General features: G+C 38.9%; 3 protein-coding genes, 1 long non-coding RNA gene and 1 other non-coding gene across 5 annotated transcripts; 2 read left to right on the forward strand and 3 right to left on the reverse strand.

Moving 5' to 3' along the window:
* Nucleotides 1-384: 384 nt before the first annotated feature.
* On the reverse strand, nt 385-6,005 carry LOC140011190 (uncharacterized). Its single transcript, XR_011818455.1, has 2 exons — nt 5,111-6,005; nt 385-959 (listed from the first exon to the last, which is right to left on the reverse strand). It is a non-coding gene; the product is annotated as an uncharacterized lncRNA (long non-coding RNA).
* Nucleotides 1,521-4,852, forward strand: LOC113702447 (cytochrome P450 85A1-like). Its single transcript, XM_027223664.2, has 9 exons — nt 1,521-2,000; nt 2,404-2,725; nt 2,818-2,967; nt 3,048-3,293; nt 3,397-3,483; nt 3,579-3,657; nt 4,199-4,305; nt 4,412-4,536; nt 4,632-4,852. The coding sequence occupies exons 1-9, from the start codon at nt 1,810-1,812 to the stop codon at nt 4,717-4,719; spliced, it is 1,395 nt and encodes a 464-aa protein (XP_027079465.1). The 5' UTR covers nt 1,521-1,809; the 3' UTR covers nt 4,720-4,852.
* Nucleotides 6,006-7,946: 1,941 nt separating the features above from the next.
* LOC113700407 (probable UDP-arabinopyranose mutase 1) lies at nt 7,947-11,077 on the forward strand. Its single transcript, XM_027220844.2, has 4 exons — nt 7,947-8,327; nt 9,792-10,042; nt 10,163-10,331; nt 10,460-11,077. The coding sequence occupies exons 1-4, from the start codon at nt 8,016-8,018 to the stop codon at nt 10,796-10,798; spliced, it is 1,071 nt and encodes a 356-aa protein (XP_027076645.1). The 5' UTR covers nt 7,947-8,015; the 3' UTR covers nt 10,799-11,077.
* A 621-nt stretch (nt 11,078-11,698) lies between these two features.
* Nucleotides 11,699-11,770, reverse strand: TRNAD-GUC (transfer RNA aspartic acid (anticodon GUC)). Its single transcript has one exon. It is a non-coding gene; the product is annotated as a tRNA-Asp (tRNA).
* An 810-nt stretch (nt 11,771-12,580) lies between these two features.
* Nucleotides 12,581-17,933, reverse strand: LOC113702340 (tRNA (guanine(26)-N(2))-dimethyltransferase 2). Its single transcript, XM_027223495.2, has 12 exons — nt 17,438-17,933; nt 16,715-17,008; nt 16,517-16,604; nt 16,326-16,447; nt 15,911-16,050; nt 15,720-15,792; nt 15,117-15,205; nt 14,870-14,975; nt 14,155-14,367; nt 13,638-13,832; nt 13,219-13,296; nt 12,581-13,033 (listed from the first exon to the last, which is right to left on the reverse strand). Exons 1-12 carry the CDS (start codon nt 17,804-17,806, stop codon nt 12,797-12,799), a joined length of 2,004 nt encoding a protein of 667 aa, XP_027079296.1. The 5' UTR covers nt 17,807-17,933; the 3' UTR covers nt 12,581-12,796.

A 17,933-nucleotide genomic window follows, 5' to 3' on the forward strand; every position in this document is an offset into this window, starting at 1 on the left:
GCAATAAATTTAGCAGTTGCCAATCAAAATGGTTTATAAGCGGGATTCCCGGTGCTCTCTCATTTCAAAGTTCTCGGTTTCGAATTAAAATTCACCTTTAAAATATAATACATAGAAAAATCAAGAGAAATCTCTAAAAAAAAAAAAAAAAAAAGTGTTGGTCCGACATGCTCAACTGGGACAAACCGAGCAATTTCTGACATTTGTTATGAGCGCGTTCAAACTTGTAGTAATACTTTGAGCTAGTTAAAATTCCGATGGCAGAAGTGGAATTCCGATATCGATATGCATTTGCTTACGGAAAAAACGGAAAAGACATTGGTCATCCCCAGGTCAATCGATGTGATTAGCGAAGGAGAATTTTTATCACCACGAGCACGAGGGTCCAATCTAATCATTTTTCAGAGGAGCGAATTCAATTTATTAGAAAGAAGCCAAATTTTCCCAAAAGGAAAAGGGAAATCGGCTCTGAGTCACGTGAGGCTCAGTAAAGGAGCTCTCGTCTCTTCCTAAGCTACCACAGTTGAATTAAGGACTTGCATTGCATAATGCATAGTGGTAGTTGCCACTTGCCAGTGGGTATGGAGTATGGACTGTGGAGAAGCAAATGGCTACTCGGAACATCGGCCGAAAAGTCAAAAAGCCACGAGGAAGGTTTCAGGAAATTTAAAGTCCACAGGGTTCAACCTAGTGTCGGATGCAGCCTAAGATTTGGAAATTGCTGTTGGAGTGAAACAAAGACCATCTCCCCAAACCCAATGCCCCCCCAATTTCCCTTTCCTTCCTGGGGCTTTCTGTATTGTCTCGCACTTTTTCACTTGCTAACCAAGAGGGCTCCGTGTCTTCTAGTGACTTTTGTAATTCCAGGGCAGGGCAGATCTGTTGTTTAGGCTACATGTGAACTCTTTGACCGCTATTCCTCTCAACTCAAATGGATGGTTTGCATGTGCTTTTTCCTTCTGCCCACAATAGCACCCATCTGATTAACTGCTCACAAGGGGAAAAAGAAGGGAAAGGAAAAAAAAAGGAACAATTTGGATGAACTGAATGTCCCTTTCTCTTCAGAACACCAATATCTAGATCAGTGCAAGTAACCATTAGTATGAAGAAAAGAGAAAAGCTGTAGAAATTAAAACCATTAGTACAAAACAACTGCATGAATGGAGAGTTTTTTTTTTTCCCTTTCCAACTCTTAGATGATAAAAGAGACGCTGGTGTCTACTACAAAAAGAAATATTGAGCAAAATAGTTTTTACCATCAAAGGTTCATTGTTGTGACGTGACGAGACGAGATCTTGACCATAAACCTTGGGAACTCCTTCAGGGGTTTCCAACCTTAGGGCCCTATTCCCTCCCATAGGAATGAGTTTACTTTTTATTATTGGTGTTGCAAACCAAGTAGTCTTAGTAGTAGCATGCTAGAGAGAGACGCTTTCCACTAGCCTCTAGGTGCCTTGAATCGCTATACTGAGTCAAAACGCAAAAAGGTTCCCATATCCAGTGAAAAGTTAGAATCAGACTGCCAATTACTACTACTAATTCCCTGGTCTGAAATCGATTTACTTGAGGTTGAAGGCTAGGCCCCGCCTCTGTAATTGTAGGTTGCATGCTTTTTGGCGTATTAGCCATCTCCCCACACCCCTAATTCTCTCTCCCTCTCTCTTGCTCTCTTGCTCTCCGTGTCTCAGCTCTCAGGCCTATATATACACACACACAGCTGCACACGATTACAACTAGCTTTACAACGAAGCTGGCCTAAACAAATTTTACAGCTCTCTTTGAAGTGTTCTGAACTTCTGGAGGGCATCAATGGCTGTCCTAATGGTAGTTCTTGGCGTGGTTTTTGGGCTCTGCATCTTGAGCACTGCTTTATTGAAGTGGAATGAAGTCAAGTACAGGAAGAAAGGTTTGCCTCCCGGAACTATGGGTTGGCCAGTATTTGGGGAGACCACTGAGTTTCTCAAACAAGGTCCAGGCTTCATGAAGAACCAGAGATCAAGGTAATGGTATCTTTCTTAGTAATTCTCCTTGTATATTGTACAGATTTTGACATTCTAATGGTCTCTTGCCTAGTTGTAACATATAGATTGTGCCTTGCTACCTTTATTTGACACAAAGTATGATGCTTGCATGATACTTAGAAGCTGTGCAGCACAAAAGTAACTTCTACCACATGAAAATTGCAATATGTATATGTGCATGAAAAGCGTTAAATAGGATGCTTGCAATATCTATGTGCATAAAAGTCGACGGGCATAATTGATTATGTTTACAAGAAGGTGCTGCTGGATGGATATCTGCTAGTTTCGGATATAACAGTAAAACAAGTCATATAGCAGCCACTCTCCGGCTTTATGGTTCCTCCAACTGTTGAAAACTTTCTTGTTTTTGTTACGATAACAGGTATGGAAGTTTTTTCAAATCCCACATACTGGGCTGTCCAACCATTGTTTCAATGGATCCAGAGCTAAATAGATATATCCTGATGAATGAAGCGAAAGGGCTGGTCCCTGGCTATCCCCAGTCCATGCTAGACATCTTGGGGAAAAGCAACATTGCAGCTGTTCATGGTTCAGCTCACAAGCACATGAGAGGAGCATTGCTTTCTCTTATCAGTCCCACGGTGATCAGAGAACACCTTTTGCCGACAATTGATGAATTCATGAGATCCCACCTAAGCAATTGGGGTGACTCGGTGATTGACATTCAGCAAAAAACTAAAGAGGTTTGTCCAAACTCCTGTGAAAGACAGATTTGCCTCTAAACTCATTCTTCCCCTGTTCTAATCTGCATCTCTGCTGAATAACTTTTTTCCAGATGGCATTTGTATCATCCTTAAAGCAGATTGCAGGCATTGAATCTGGAACCATAGCTCAAGAATTTATGCCCGAATTTTTCATGTTAGTATTAGGAACTCTTTCTCTGCCTATCAACCTTCCGCGCACTAATTACCATCGTGGACTTCAGGTAAATGCGCTCTCATCTTTTACTACTGGAAAGAAGGTTTAAAATTGCTTGGTGTAACTAATAATTGAAATGTACTGCAGGCAAGGAAAAACATTGTCAGTCTGCTGAGAAAACTTATAGAGGGGAGAAGAGCTTCTGGAAAGACGAGCTGTGATATGCTTGGCTTTCTTATGAATGATGAAGTAAACAAGTACAAACTAACGGATGAGCAGATGATTGATCTGATCATAACCATTTTGTACTCTGGCTACGAAACTGTTTCAACGACTTCAATGATGGCTGTCAAATATCTCCACGATCACCCAAAAGTTCTTGAAGAAGTCAGAGTGAGTCTGTGTTTTTACTCGTTTACCATGCTTAAATAAATCAGTACTAGTTAATTCTTTTGCATCTTATTCTAACTTGAACTGGAAATCCCTATTACTGTAGAAGGAACATATGGCAATTAGAGAGAGGAAAAGGCCGGAGGACCCTATTGATTTTGATGACTACAAGTCAATGCGCTTCACACGTGCAGTAAGTATCCAAAATGATAGACGCATGAGAAAGTTTAGGTGGAAGGATGTTCAAGCTGTTGACACTTGGTTCTTATTAGTATTTTCCTGATTCAGGTGATCTATGAGACCTCCAGATTAGCTACTATTGTGAATGGAGTCTTGAGGAAAACTACTGAAGACATGCAACTGAATGGTGGGTTTATTACCATGAGCTGTATATTTATTTGATTAGCTTCATAATCTGCCTGCAGGGGGTGGGGGGCTAAAGTAGCAACTTTATATTTCCTTCTTCCTTTCGATACTGAAATGAAAAGAAAAAGGAGCGTATAGACTATAATGCCTAAACGTACAAGGGATGATGCATCATGTATGAGATATCAAAAGGACCCTACCCTATCATAATCCACATGCTGCACCTACCATTCCAGCTGAGACATTCCCTATCTCTTGTCCAACTGAATTATTTTAATCAAACTACTTTTGATGATAAAGAGAAGATGCAACTCGATTCTCTCTCAGACTCTCACTGGATAGAGCAAATATGATCTTCATAAAATAATATATTCTTCAAGAGGAATTTAAACAAGAAAAAAGCTTAAGGCCCCCCCATCTGCAATGATTGTCGAAGCCTTGTTTTCCAGGCAGAATTCTACTTTAAGAATATATCGTTCTGCTTTCACTACAAGAAAGAAATGCCAATCACCTTACTTATATGTATTTTGTTTACTTTTCAGGGTTCATTATTCCTAAAGGCTGGAGAATATATGTCTACACTAGGGAGATTAATTATGACCCGTGCCTCTATCCTGATCCGTTAAAATTTAATCCCTGGAGATGGCTGGTTCGTATTCATAATCAACTCTGTGTTTGTGCAATATTAGAGGGTGGAATTAATGTGTTTATTGGAGGCTGGCTAACAAAACTCCTACCTACCTGATAAAAAACAGGATAAAAACCTGGAGAACAAAAATTACTTCTTAATATTCGGAGGAGGAACAAGGCAGTGCCCCGGAAAGGAGCTTGGAATTGCTGAAATTTCTGCTTTTCTTCATTATTTCGTAACAACATACAGGTGAACCATTTTTTTTTTTTTTTTTTTGGGTATTATATTATGTCTCTAATTCATGGCAGCGTGTTAAATTGTGTATTGTGTCTGGCATGATGCAGATGGGAAGAAGTTGGGGGAGATGAGCTGATGAAGTTCCCAAGAGTTGAAGCACCAAATGGACTACACCTTAAGATATCAAGTCATTGACAAACAACTTGAATGTACAGGAGGCGTAATGGTAATGATATAATTACAGTAGCAGCATATTAGAGTAACATTTGATGTACAAATCACCGATCTGTTAACACAGGACAAATTGAAACCTGTTTTTTGGCCGGCTCTTGAGACGTTCTACATGTGAGACATGTCAATTATTTCTAGCAGACAGAAACTAATCGATTTCATGTGGGCACCACGAATTATCCTTCCAAAATTCCATTCCTAAAGCCCCTTCTCACAAGCTTACAACATATCATTTAAGCAAAAAGTTTAGTTGTTGAATTTAGAAGCATTTGTTCAAGATACAGGATGCATTTGTTCAAGATGCAGATCAACAACACCAACAAACAATCATGCATAATAATAAAAATATTAGTACCTTTGAACCACGCTGCAGGTAGCGGAGACTTGCAACGCCAAATGAATTTAAATCCCCTCTGCCCCTTCTGGGCTCGTACCAAATCAATGAACAACTTAACTTGGATCAATTAATTATAAGAAAGAATGACACAATAATACTTTGATTGCCGCTCCCACACCCCGTGCAAGGTGCCAATTGAAATTTGAGCGCCAAAGCCAACAGCAGGTTTATAGACTGGAATCTCAAAACTACTCCAATTTCCACACATACCAACGGCAACAAATTTTCTTTTTTTTTTTTGGGGGGTCGTAGGAGATTTTTTTTTGGTCCCTAAAACTTCTTCCCGGGAAAGTGAAGACCCTCACTATCCGTCTGTTCACGTTGCCACCAACTAAACTGAATATTGGACACACAGCCACTTATTTTTTTCCATCCGCAGCATGTGCTTAAGAGAGAGAGAGAGAGAGAGAGAGAGGTGGGTTTTGATTGACCAACGATATGAGTTAGGAAGCCCACAAAAACAGTTTGGTAAGTGTGAATTTTGGGCTGGTCTCTCGATGACATTCACGGCAACACCGGAAGCTTTGTGATCCCAAGTTGATTAAAAGTTATAGCCTGTCTCTTGGCCCGGCCTCTCGTTGGTGATCTTTAGGTGGGCCCCCAATAATCGTTAGCTAAGGGCTCTTACAACAGTAACAGATACAAAAGGCCACATTTTTTTTTCTTTTTCGGCGAAGTATCAAACAGGAGTAGGTTGTAGACAGGGCTAATCGAATCAAAGATCCGAGTATCTAAATTTGTTCGATTATTTGAATGAATTTAAAAATTTGTTCAAGTTTGATTTGTTTATTTAACGAACTGAATTCAAACGAACTTTCGTGAGATCGAGATTTTCATGGATTCTAGTTTAATAAATCAGCAGATTTCTTTTAAGTTCACTTAGTATCCCTATAGAAGTGTATTGTGTGTTCTTGTAATTAGCAGAATTTGGGTTAATTAGAAATAGCAATAATTTATTCCCATTGTGTCAAATTCCGGATCTCATCTGCCCACTAGTCTACTACACCAATACGCCTTGAACTAGTCTTCGGAGAAACCAAATAAAGTAAACCAATGCTTCTGGAAGGAAGATCCATTGTTGCACTTCCAAGTGATTGATATTTTCTATTTTGAGCTAGGAATCAATTACTGTTTTTTTAGCATAAATCGAGGGTCTCGGAATCCAAATCTCTCACTTATACTTTTTTCTTTCCCCTACTGCTCAACCCATCATTTCCGCCGAGGAATCAACTTAACGGTTACCATCCCAAAACAATCAAATCCCACACCAAAAGAGGCCACAATTCATGGCCTAAACTAATCCGATTAACTCCAAATATCACACAAATTTCCTTTTTCTCCAAGCATATTTTCTTAATTTCTCCATGAAATCAACATTTTGGGTACATATTTTGTGGGAATGCCTTCAGTTGGCTGTTTGTGGTTAGAAAATTGCAAAGTTGCCACAAGCATAGAACAAAATTTTTACTCTATTTTTTTTTTCAAAAGCAAAACATGGGTGGATTTCACCTCCGTGAAAGTATGCCTCTAGCATTACATGTTGGCAACGGAATTCAAATACGCAATCTTTATTGAAGAAAATTACTAATTAAATCAACTTGTGTTTGGCAAATTTTTGCTCTGTTAGAAAGAAAATAATTTACTCGAAAAAACAAGATCATCAATCAGAATATACAAAAACAAAAGGTATAATTTCAAAAACCTCCTTTGAGATTTCTGATTATTTTACTTAGTTCCCTTGAAGTTATAAAACTTACACTAACCTCGCTTGATTTGACACTTTTGTAACCAAACCTTAAAATAAGATCAATAATTTAATGAATATCCTAAAATACCCTTATCTTATAAAGTTGAATTCGTTCTTCTAAACAATTGTAAAGTAATTTGGCACAATTATAAAAAAAAAGGAGTCACAAAATTTTCATGGCAATATTTGTTATGTAATAATCAACTATAACAATAAATCTTTTGCTATAATAGGTTTTCTTGTAGTGTTTTATTGGGAATATAAATTCCTTCAAGATGGAGAAGAAAGTGTTATCTTGCCTTTTTTTTTTTTAAAGTTTATGGACTTTTTTTTAACAAAAGTTTATGGACTAGTTTAGTGATGAAACTATCATAGTTTCGTAGTGATTTTGGGCCATTTGTTTTTAATTATTGTTGACTTATTCTTGATTTTGATACAAAAAAAGTGTTACAAAAAAATTGGATGCTATTAAAAGTCATAGAAAAATATTACTAATTTAGCTTTTGATTTGAATAGATATTAGCGACAACATTGATCGTTCTTCTATATTTCTAATGAAATATAAGAGAAATGAGTAAGAAGGAAAAAGAAAAAAAATTATAAAATCCATCATTTGTATTAACATGGAAACAAGAGAATTTAATTAAAATATTAAGGTTAGTATTGCTATTTTAAATGAAAAAGGGAGGTAAGTGTAATTTTTGAAATCTTAAGAGAGCCAAATAAAATTTTCAAAAATCTCAGAGGAGGTTTCTGAAATTATCCCAAAAAAAAAAAAAAAAACAAAAATATGGCGCACCGGCTGGAACTGCCCCTTTGAAGCAGTCCCTAGCCATATAATGCCCCTTTGACTTTGGACACCCTACTGCCCTACACGTGCCGAACCCACCGCACTCGCTGCTGCCATTTTGCCCACTTGCATCTTAAACGAGTTCCCGCATCCGCATGCAAAGCAACCCTCCAGCTCCGTACCACCAACAAGCAACAATGCCTATATAAACTCCCCACCAAATCAATCCTGCTCTCCTCAGCTCTTCTCTTCCATATCCAAGCCCCGGAAACCCCCCAAAAAAAATAGAAGCATTTTCATCTCTCACTCAAACAAGCAAGAAGATCATGGCTTCGTCAAGCCCTCCTCTGAAAGATGAGCTCGACATTGTGATACCAACCATCAGAAACCTTGATTTCTTGGAGATGTGGAGGCCCTTCTTCCAGCCCTACCACCTCATCATCGTCCAAGATGGTGATCCTTCCAGAACCATCAAGGTCCCTGATGGCTTCGACTACGATCTCTATAATCGTAACGACATTAACAAAATGTTGGGCCCCAGGGCTAGTTGCATCTCCTTCAAGGACTCTGCTTGCCGCTGCTTTGGTTACATGGTTTCCAAGAAGAAGTACATCTATACCATTGATGATGATTGCTTTGTGAGTTCCCCATTTGCCCCTTGGCCCTTCCTTCGTTTTTCTTCTTCTGATGCAACACTGTTTATCAGTACTAATTGACGTAAAGTTTATGATGATGATTGCTTTGTGAGTTCCCCATTTGCCCCTTGGCCCTTCCTTCGTTTTTCTTCTTCTGATGCAACACTGTTTATCAGTACTAATTGACGTAAAGTTTATGTGTTTAATGGATAATTCAGATTAGTGGATCATGATGTTTGGTTTGTTGCCGATAAACTTGTGAATAATTTCGATATACACCTTCAACAAAACTCATTAAGGACTATATGAGGGATAGTCAAGGACTATACGAGGCTATTGGACTATACATTTCCCAGTGAATCAGATTGATAGTATATTTGCTTGTATTGCATTCAATCTTATACCTAAATTTCTCTTACTCATGAAGACTATAATCCGACTGGATCTATGCAATTCTTAGACTATCTATCCATTCTCAAAATACTTAACACTCTCCCTCTCCCACTCATCTCACGACCACAATAAGTTACAATCGATCTTGTAACGAGAGGAGGAGGCTGATAAAAAAGCAGTAACTTTCATGACACTTAAATGCACTATATATTGAGTTTCAGCATCCACTTTTACGTCATAGGGTGGCTTGGTTATAGCTTGTTGCTATAGGTTGGCGCTGTAAATGGAGCCAATTGTTATTACGGCTGTATAGCTAACAGATTAATTTACCTATCAGAGGAGAAAAATGATTCCCGCCAAAGTGGTGCTTGACGTATCTAGATAAGCACGTAAACCTAGTTTTGTAAAATAAGACGGAATCATTCTGGTCTTTTGGTCCTTCATTTTCTATCTGTAGCATAACAAATGGTTCTTTTTCCTCTTAAAAGTGGGGTATTCATGTAGGTAAATGAGTATGCCTAGTTTCCCAAGAAAAATGCTAAATTGCCGGCGCCTGCCATCCACTATTCTGTTTAGAAGGGGAGACAACTTTTAAGACTTTTCCGCTGCGTGTGCACGGGGTCATGTTCTGGCAAGGCAAATTCACATGGTGCATCAATGAACTGCCTTCGCGCATCGCGTAGTGTCAAAAGAACTTTAGCACTCCAGTTAACAGAAAGTCGCCTTGATTCTTTACCTCTACTAATCCATTATGTTCGACAGTAACGATTGCTGAAACTGACCACAATTTTCGGGACTTGCCATGCAGGCCACACACTACTAATACTGACGTTTTAGGCACCTCATGATTTAATCTTGCATCTTAGTTGCTGTTAAAGAGCTAGTAATAATAAATATCTCTATCTCAAACTATTACGATCTTCACTGTTGGATACCTTTGATTGATTGAATGATCTTAGATCTTCAATTCTTTGCGCTTGTGAACATATTCAGTCAGTAGTAAAAATCAGGAGCTGATACAGATATTTCTTCGGGGGCTTATATTTTTTTCAAATGATCACCATTGATGTGCAGGTTGCAAAAGACCCTTCTGGCAAAGATATCAATGCGCTTGAACAGCACATTAAGAATATTCTCTCTCCATCGACTCCCTATTTCTTCAACACTTTGTATGATCCTTTCCAAGAAGGCAATGATTTTGTCCGGGGTTATCCATTCAGCCTTCGTGAGGGTGTGCCTACAGCCGTTTCCCATGGCCTTTGGCTTAATATTCCCGATTATGATGCTCCCACGCAGCTTGTGAAGCCTCTTGAGAGAAATACCAGGTCTCCATTTCTTTCGCAGATTAGCTCAGCAAGCTTCTAGTATTTAACAAACTTTTCAATCATTTGTCCATGCATTAATGCGTACAGAATTCTCAAGTATATATGTTTTAATTTTATTAGGTATGTCAACACGGTCATGACAATACCAAAGGGCACCCTCTTTCCCATGTGTGGAATGAATCTAGCATTTGATCGTGACCTCATTGGCCCAGCGATGTATTTTGGACTCATGGGAGAGGGTCAGCCAATTGGACGTTACGACGACATGTGGGCTGGCTGGTGTACCAAGGTGCTGTATCTGTCTTTCCTTCTCTTTTTCAAAATATTTTTATTGTATGCAGTAAAATCAAGAGAAAATGATCTACTCTGCACTTATTTTGTCTCCCTAACCTTTTAGGTGGTTGTTGATGTTTTCAGGTGATATGCGATCATTTGGGACTGGGAATCAAGACAGGGCTTCCCTACATCTGGCACAGCAAAGCTAGCAATCCTTTTGTGAACTTGAAGAAAGAGTATAATGGTATCTATTGGCAAGAAGAGATCATTCCGTTCTTCCAGTCAGCAACTCTTTCAAAGGATTCCACTACAGTCCAGAAGTGCTATGTAGAACTGTCAAAGCAAGTTAAGGAGAAGCTAGGAAAGATAGATCCCTACTTTACCAAACTTGCAGATGCCATGGTCACTTGGATTGAAGCTTGGGATGAGCTCAACCCGGCCACAGATACTGCCAAATTACCAAACGGCTCTGCTAAGTGAAAGTCATAGCAGCATTGACGACGGCCTTTAGTTTTTGCAATAGCTCAAAATTTAATACTTACTGCTTCTTTTTTCAAGTATGCAACCCTTTATACGTTCGGATAAGTCCGTGTATTAGTTCCTTTTTCATGGAACTAATGAACTGGTCCAATGTAACATCCGCGCAATATGCATATTTTAGAGTAGAGAAAAGAATAATAGTTGATGCAACTTCCAAGTTCCAACAGACCGCGGTTGAATCCTTATTGTTTCTTTCCACATGAAGGTAGAAACTTTGGCTTGGTTTTATACTGCACCCGTATTTTGAGAGCATGATTGAAGGATTATCTGCGATACTAATTTGTTTTTAAGTCCCGGACATGGAGAAAAGAACAAGAATATATGGAATTTAAACTCAGGTTGCATTACATACTCCAAAACCTTCGCAAACAGATTGGCATTGAACTATCGTCAATTTCTCCACTCTCTACGTGTATTGTGTAGTCAATCTGGGATCATTATTTGGCTACACAACCATCTGGAATAACTTCCTCTTTCCTCGGTAATTGGATAGCCTTTCTCCTTGTTTAAGCACATTGGTATGCCAGCTCAAGAATGTTTATAAGGTTAACTGGTAATAGCAGAAAAGCAATAGCTAAAAAGGCAGATCCTTGTTTAAGCACATTGGCATGCCCGCTGAAGAATGTTTATAAGGTTAACTGGTAATAGCGGAAACACAGTAGATAAAAAAGGCTGAGAGCAAAACGCCGTTGCCGGGGATCGAACCCGGGTCACCCGCGTGACAGACGGGAATACTCACCACTATACCACAACGACCTTGTTGATTTGCCTGCTGAAGAATGTTTATTAGGTTAACTGGTAATAGCGGAAACGCAGTAGATAAAAAGGCTGAGAGCAAAACGCCGTTGCCGGGGATCGAACCCGGGTCACCCGCGTGACAGGCGGGAATACTCACCACTATACTACAACGACCTTGTTGATGATGATTGGGATAATTGATTACAAATATTTTAAAACTAGCAAAAAAACAACATAACGAAAATTTAAAACAAAAATTTTTAACCAGCCAAAAAAAAAAAAAAAAAAACCGTAGAATTTGAGATAAAGAGCGTTCAAAATTTTTCTTTTCATTTTTGTATAAACAATATAACGCATTGATGCAATTCAAAGGTACACAGGATTCCTACTAGTCATGCAAATTGAAGACTTTGGCAAGGAATAGGTGGGATGGTTACCCCCTTTCATTCTGATTATATTCTACCGATCGTTTAGCAGACGAAGTACCAATGCGTTTAGTCAAATAAAAAGAGGCAACAATCCTTGGTTTTCAATGAAACCAAAAGAAAAATGGAGATTAAAATCTAACATAACCACCTCAGAGTCGCAACCGAAGTATTTCTTTTCCCTCGGATTGGAGCAAATGGAGATCAGAATCATTCACAGAGACTCGTACCACTTCACGATTTGAGATTAATATGTCGTATACAAGCCGTATATGTATGTATGTCTGCATGTATGTATCTTTGTGTGTGTGTGTGTGTAGACAAGGGGTGGAACTTGGAGATTACCATAATCCGCAGCTAACAAGAAGATGCGGAAGGAAAGGCCAAACATATTTGCCATTGGTTATTTACTCTTATGGACGGTTAACGCCGGTTGCTGCCACCTATGGCAATATTTTTAACTTCTTGCGCAATAAATTATATGACACTTAATACTCGTGGATTCAAGAAGACAAAAAGAACAAATGCAATACATACACAAGTAACTCACCGGAAAGAATTACTAAACCAACAAAAACTGGCATTGCTCCTTTAAAATCAGAGAATTCACAGAAACTATCCATCTATCCTTCGATTTCATATGGCACCTTTGACAAAATTATCCCCCCGGCAATACTGGTCTCTCTGCAATGGCAATGCATCACAACAAACTGATCACCAAGGTTGAAGATGCTTTTGCCCAATAACTGGGCCGCGAGGACTTCTTTAAATTTTATTAACTAGGTGTAAGATCTTCTGCCTTCTTACGCTTGGCTGCAGGTTCATCGCTGTCCTCCTCATGGTTGCTAGCACCATTCACTGCATCTACACCAAGAAGTGAGACGTGCTTGCTTGTGATCTGACGACCAGCCCTCAGCTTTGGTCCCCAATGCCTTTCAGGATTAGGAAGGAACCGTGCAACCTTCTTGGCCTGTGCCTTGCTTAAAGATGCCACGGCTCGTGCAAAATTAGCCTAAGTAAAATGTTTTAAATGAGTAAATGATTGTTATGGGAGAGTTAAGGCTTAAAAAATGTGGCCCAAAATCGTTGGCTCTTTGCATTAAAGGTCTCACTAACTCCGAACCTTAATGTACCTCTGTAACTAAAGAGAGATATAACCAACACGATAATGGAGATTGGGTGCCTGCACAAACATACCTGTAGAACACGTTCCTTTGCAAGGATCACACTTCCAGCTTGGTCTGGAGGTTGAGCCTTCACAGGATGGTTTTTGACCTACAGAACAACATGCCACTTCACTCACAAATACTTGCAGAATAACCGCATCGCAGAAAAATAACAGAAGCTGATGACATAGTATTTCACAATAAAAGAATGATATGACGTGACATAAAATGTATCGGGGGCCATAAAAAATGTCAACTTCGAAAATAACAGCTTTTCTCGGATTTCTCTTCAGATTGTTTTTACAACCACCAAAAACATAAAAATTAAAAAAACCTTCAAATTCAGGCCATCAGAACTTTATGAATTTGGAATAATTCAATGAGCAATGAAAATCAAGGAAGTGTGTTTTGTCACCATATTTCATAAAGAATTTCGTCGTGCAGTCTTACCCAACAACGCATTATGTCCCAAATGACATCCATTGGAGCATCTGTTTTCAGCCCAAGTGGATTGACATGAGTTCCTGATATACGATATCCAGCATTGATGACAGCAGATCGGAATATAACTGCTGAGGGGGAAGTGCACTTCAGCGTGGCACACAGATTATGCAAACTCAGAAACAGAGGAACATCAGACAATTCCTATAAAATGAGAATTATGAAAGTAAGAACATAACGGGGATAAACAAATAAAAAATAAATGGCAAAAATGTCTTATAATTCAAAATTCTTAGATTTTCACTCTTTAGCCCAAAATAATGGCAAGCCACAACCCCCTTAACGAAGGAAATAGAGAAGATGAAGGAAGGAATAAATGTCTGAAATGCATGCCCAATATTATCACTAGAAAAAACTATGTTAATGTCTAGCATGATAGAATGCCATTAATGCACTTAATGAATGAGAAATTCACAACTGAATTCTAAAGCGTAAAAAGCAATTTCAGCCTAAACCCAAGACAAACCTCTGAAATTGTTGTCAATACAGCTGAGATGCGACCATAAGCAGGATAGTGATCCTTCATGGATTTCACATCTTCAAGAATGCAAGTTACCCATTCTTGATCATGGATGGGAGCAGACCAGATTGGTCCGCCCATATTATATTTTTTGCCACAGTCACTGCACTCTTGGGGAACAACAGGCCCAAACCCAGGAAGATATCTCAAACTGGTATTCTGCAATAGAAAGGAAGCAAAGAAAACCACAATTATGGATCCAATACATGCCAAAAGCACATTTCGGTCATGAGCCTAAGTTCAAGAGACCTGGAAAATGAAAAGTAATCAACTGACGCAGGACTTCTTTCCAAACAACACGTAACGGACATACAAATGGAAGATATCTCAGATACAAGAGGTCTGGAATATGAAAAAGAATCTACTGATGCAGGACTTGTTTCCACAAGTGTAACATAAAGTTCCCTTAAGATATACTATTAAATACAAGCATTACCTTTTTTGGCCATTCAACATATGCAGTGGGCAAATATATGCCAAGTACAAACTAAGGACCAACCTTCCTCAAGTAAAATGTCAAATACAACTGAAAAACACAATTCATTTCCCACTTTACATAATATATATGGCTAGTATGAACACATATCAAAGCACCAAATCTAAGCCACGAAAACCAATAGGTGATCATGATGAATCAAAATATCATGACACAAGGGCATACCTTAGAGACGGTACGCCCAATTGCTTGAAGATGAAAAGAATCACAGCCAGTGCATTGATAAACATATGAGAGCTTTAAAGGAGTGTTTTTCATTGCACTTGCCGAACTGCAAGAGTCACTCAGAAGCTCAGTTGGGGGTAAAAATCAGAAGTACCTACTAGTCTAAATAAAAAATGTAAATGCATACATTACTATTCATGCTAACTCACTCTAATTGTCATCACAAGGGAGGAAGAAATATACTCACGTATATACACGGACAAAAACACGCACGTAGAAGTCCATCTGAACAGATAATACTGGAACAATGTACCTTTTATACCGATTTGCATGGCTCTGCATATCCAAAGTGGAAATAACTGCTTACAAGACCCAGGGAAAAAAAGAAAGAAATAGCAAATGACAGAAGGAATAATATTGCCTTTCCAACTCAATGCCTTGACTCAAAATGTTTGAGGTATTACTATTTTCCTTATCTAAAACGTTGGCAATTTGAAAAGGGAAAGGACAGTTTGGTTGTACAGCTGAACTTATTTCAAGCTATAGAAGAGCTTCACAGCCCACGAAATGTCAGACGTGAACTAACACAAAAGTTTTCTCCTTCATCTTCTATCTTCAGAAAGTTATTAAACTTGATACATTTTCATCAAGCAAAGGATGAGCAAGAAGTCACAACAACAGACCACCACAAAACTCAAACGTCTGAATAACGAATTTCCAATTCCTACAGCAAGAATTAGTGAAAACAGACTATCATCAAACGCAAAATTATTAAATTCCCTCTTCTTGAAGGCAAAACTCAAATTTCTTTGCAGAAAGTCAACAGCTTTTCTGGTTAAACAATAGGTACCTCAATGCTGGCAAGAAGGATCCTCAAAGCCATTTCATGGCAATACTTTCCTCTTAATGGATAGGAGCCATACCTAGTTCCAAGCAACAGCAAAAAAGCTTTTTATGACACTTGAATCATCTTAGGTGAGTCCATCACTAAATAATTGTGTTCAATCAGAGGCAATAATATGAATAAGTAATAAACCTTACTTGGAATAGCAAACCTCCCCATTACCCCCACAAAGTACTGCCATATCAGTTGCAGTACACATTAAGATGCCGCCATCAATGACTGATTGGACAGCAGAGTCCAGAAACACGGAGGGTGAGCCATAAGGATCAAGATCCACCTGAAACACCGACAAACAGGAAAAGATCATTAATTGGCTCAGAATGCGACTGCGATTAACAAGAAAACATGTTTCTTTCTTACTTTTCTTATCAAGATACAAACTACGGGCAAATTACTCACTCACAAACAAGTATCAAGCACAAAAGACTGGGAAAATTATGCATGTCTTTTTCCATGGATCAATAGCATGAACACAAATTAAAAGAATGTCCAAACTTCAGATCAATACCATGTAAATCTGTCTGAAAAGGATACCAAGCATATGAACCATACCACGTCAAATTCTTTTGGATGGGTAAGCATGTAAACTCTCGCATCAGCGAGGTGAGATTCCACCTTTGAACATGCTACTGACCCATTGAACTTGATGTTTCTCCGGCAAGCTTCAACTGACACTGCACAAGAGACAAACATTATTACACATTTTCATCATATACTCTCAAGGACAACCAAGCTCCATCTACCTTTATCATTGTCCAATGCTACAACCTGGCCAATTCCTTCAACTTCCCGTGCATATCTTAGAGCTCTCAAACCAGAAGCTGACAAAGCCTGTTAAAGCAGATAAGTTTTTGAGATATGCAGTACTGAAGCCCTTTTCTTTTTTGAAAAGAAATAAAATATAGGGCACAACTTAAATTAAAAGAAGAATTTTCAGAAACCTCAAGAACTCGGGGTGGTTTCAACCCTCCTCGGCTTTTCTCCTCTATATTATCAACCAGCTTCTCTGATGTGCTACAAGGTTCATGTTCAGACGCCTCTTCTGAAGCTTCGTATCGACCATTAGATTTTTCAGCCTCAGAGATGGACTCTACTGGAGCTTCTGTTTTGTCAACAGGCTTATCTGATACCTTTGCTACTGCTTTCATTCTTTTTGACAACATTGCTTCATGTTCTAGCTTGCGTTTTGCTATAAATGCCCTCAGAACAGCAATAGACATATCTCTGTTATTAACCTGGAAACGAGACAATGCACCAAGGATTAGGTTATTGTGTTTCCAATGCTGAACTAGATACGGAGACCTCTATATTTGAGATACTACAATATTTATAGCACGTTAATTGTGATATTACTAGTTCTACAACACATAATCATTTCTTCAAGGCCGGGGACCAGCCCCTGCAAACTGTACGCTGACCATTAAAATGCATGTATCTAACTTGAATTTTTAACTGAATCGTTTTCACAGACTGGTCCGCCAGTAACAATTGAGGTTAGAAGTAAGCCCAAAGCTAAAACACAATAGCCCACGATGGACTATATCGCAATTGACGCGCTCATCCAATAAAAATCCATAAAAGATACCATCTCTACAATTGAAAGGATTGAAATTTGATTGATTAGAAAGTAAACAGCTCTAAAAACTCAGGGGAAAATGCAAGACCTGGGTTTTATTGTAGAAGACTTCGTTTTTAGCGTGCATGAGAATCTCAGCCTCTCCTTCTCTGATGACAGTGTAATCATTGAGATCAAGGGAGGCAGCCTTTGAGGTCTCCTTTTGCTGTTCCTCCTCATCCCCTGTTTTCTCTCCACTCGCGCCCATATCAATATCAAATGTTGTCGCTTCAACAATAAAATTGGAGAATCTGGGGTTGAATGCTCCTTCACTTGGCGGCTGCGGCGGCGGCGGCGGCGACGGGGTAGGTTGTAGCTTTGGAAGTGGGGAGAAAGGCCGAAGTTGGAAAGAGAGGAATTTTCTGAAATTTCTTGTGTTTTTGGCTGAAGTTTGTAAAAGGGGAAGGAGCGAACGCATCAAGGAAGAGGGCTTATATAGGGGTATGCAGACATGGCTGGATTTGGTCAAGGGAATTCCTAAAACCCTACCCTGGGTTTTCAGTGAAAGATTCTTGGAGCATATTGTCAAAGAATATCTACCTTAG

This window comes from Coffea arabica, chromosome 7e, assembly GCF_036785885.1.
Source record: "Coffea arabica cultivar ET-39 chromosome 7e, Coffea Arabica ET-39 HiFi, whole genome shotgun sequence".
Taxonomy (NCBI): domain Eukaryota; kingdom Viridiplantae; phylum Streptophyta; class Magnoliopsida; order Gentianales; family Rubiaceae; genus Coffea; species Coffea arabica.

What these genes read in the sequence shown, in the direction of transcription:
- LOC113702447 (XM_027223664.2), top strand. Translation starts at nt 1,810, where the DNA reads ATGGCTGTCCTAATGGTAGTTCTTGGCGTGGTTTTTGGGCTCTGCATC. An exon ending in ATGAAGAACCAGAGATCAAG is followed by an intron (nt 2,001 to 2,403) that starts GTAATGGTATCT and finishes TTACGATAACAG; the next exon opens with GTATGGAAGTTTTTTCAAAT. An exon ending in TGAAGACATGCAACTGAATG is followed by an intron (nt 3,658 to 4,198) that starts GTGGGTTTATTA and finishes TTTACTTTTCAG; the next exon opens with GGTTCATTATTCCTAAAGGC.
- LOC113700407 (XM_027220844.2), top strand. Translation starts at nt 8,016, where the DNA reads ATGGCTTCGTCAAGCCCTCCTCTGAAAGATGAGCTCGACATTGTGATA. An exon ending in CCATTGATGATGATTGCTTT is followed by an intron (nt 8,328 to 9,791) that starts GTGAGTTCCCCA and finishes ATTGATGTGCAG; the next exon opens with GTTGCAAAAGACCCTTCTGG. An exon ending in CCTCTTGAGAGAAATACCAG is followed by an intron (nt 10,043 to 10,162) that starts GTCTCCATTTCT and finishes TAATTTTATTAG; the next exon opens with GTATGTCAACACGGTCATGA.
- LOC113702340 (XM_027223495.2), bottom strand. Translation starts at nt 17,806, where the DNA reads ATGCGTTCGCTCCTTCCCCTTTTACAAACTTCAGCCAAAAACACAAGA. An exon ending in TTGGGCGTACCGTCTCTAAG is followed by an intron (nt 14,368 to 14,869) that starts GTATGCCCTTGT and finishes TTTCTATTGCAG; the next exon opens with AATACCAGTTTGAGATATCT. An exon ending in TATTGACAACAATTTCAGAG is followed by an intron (nt 13,833 to 14,154) that starts GTTTGTCTTGGG and finishes CTCATTTTATAG; the next exon opens with GAATTGTCTGATGTTCCTCT.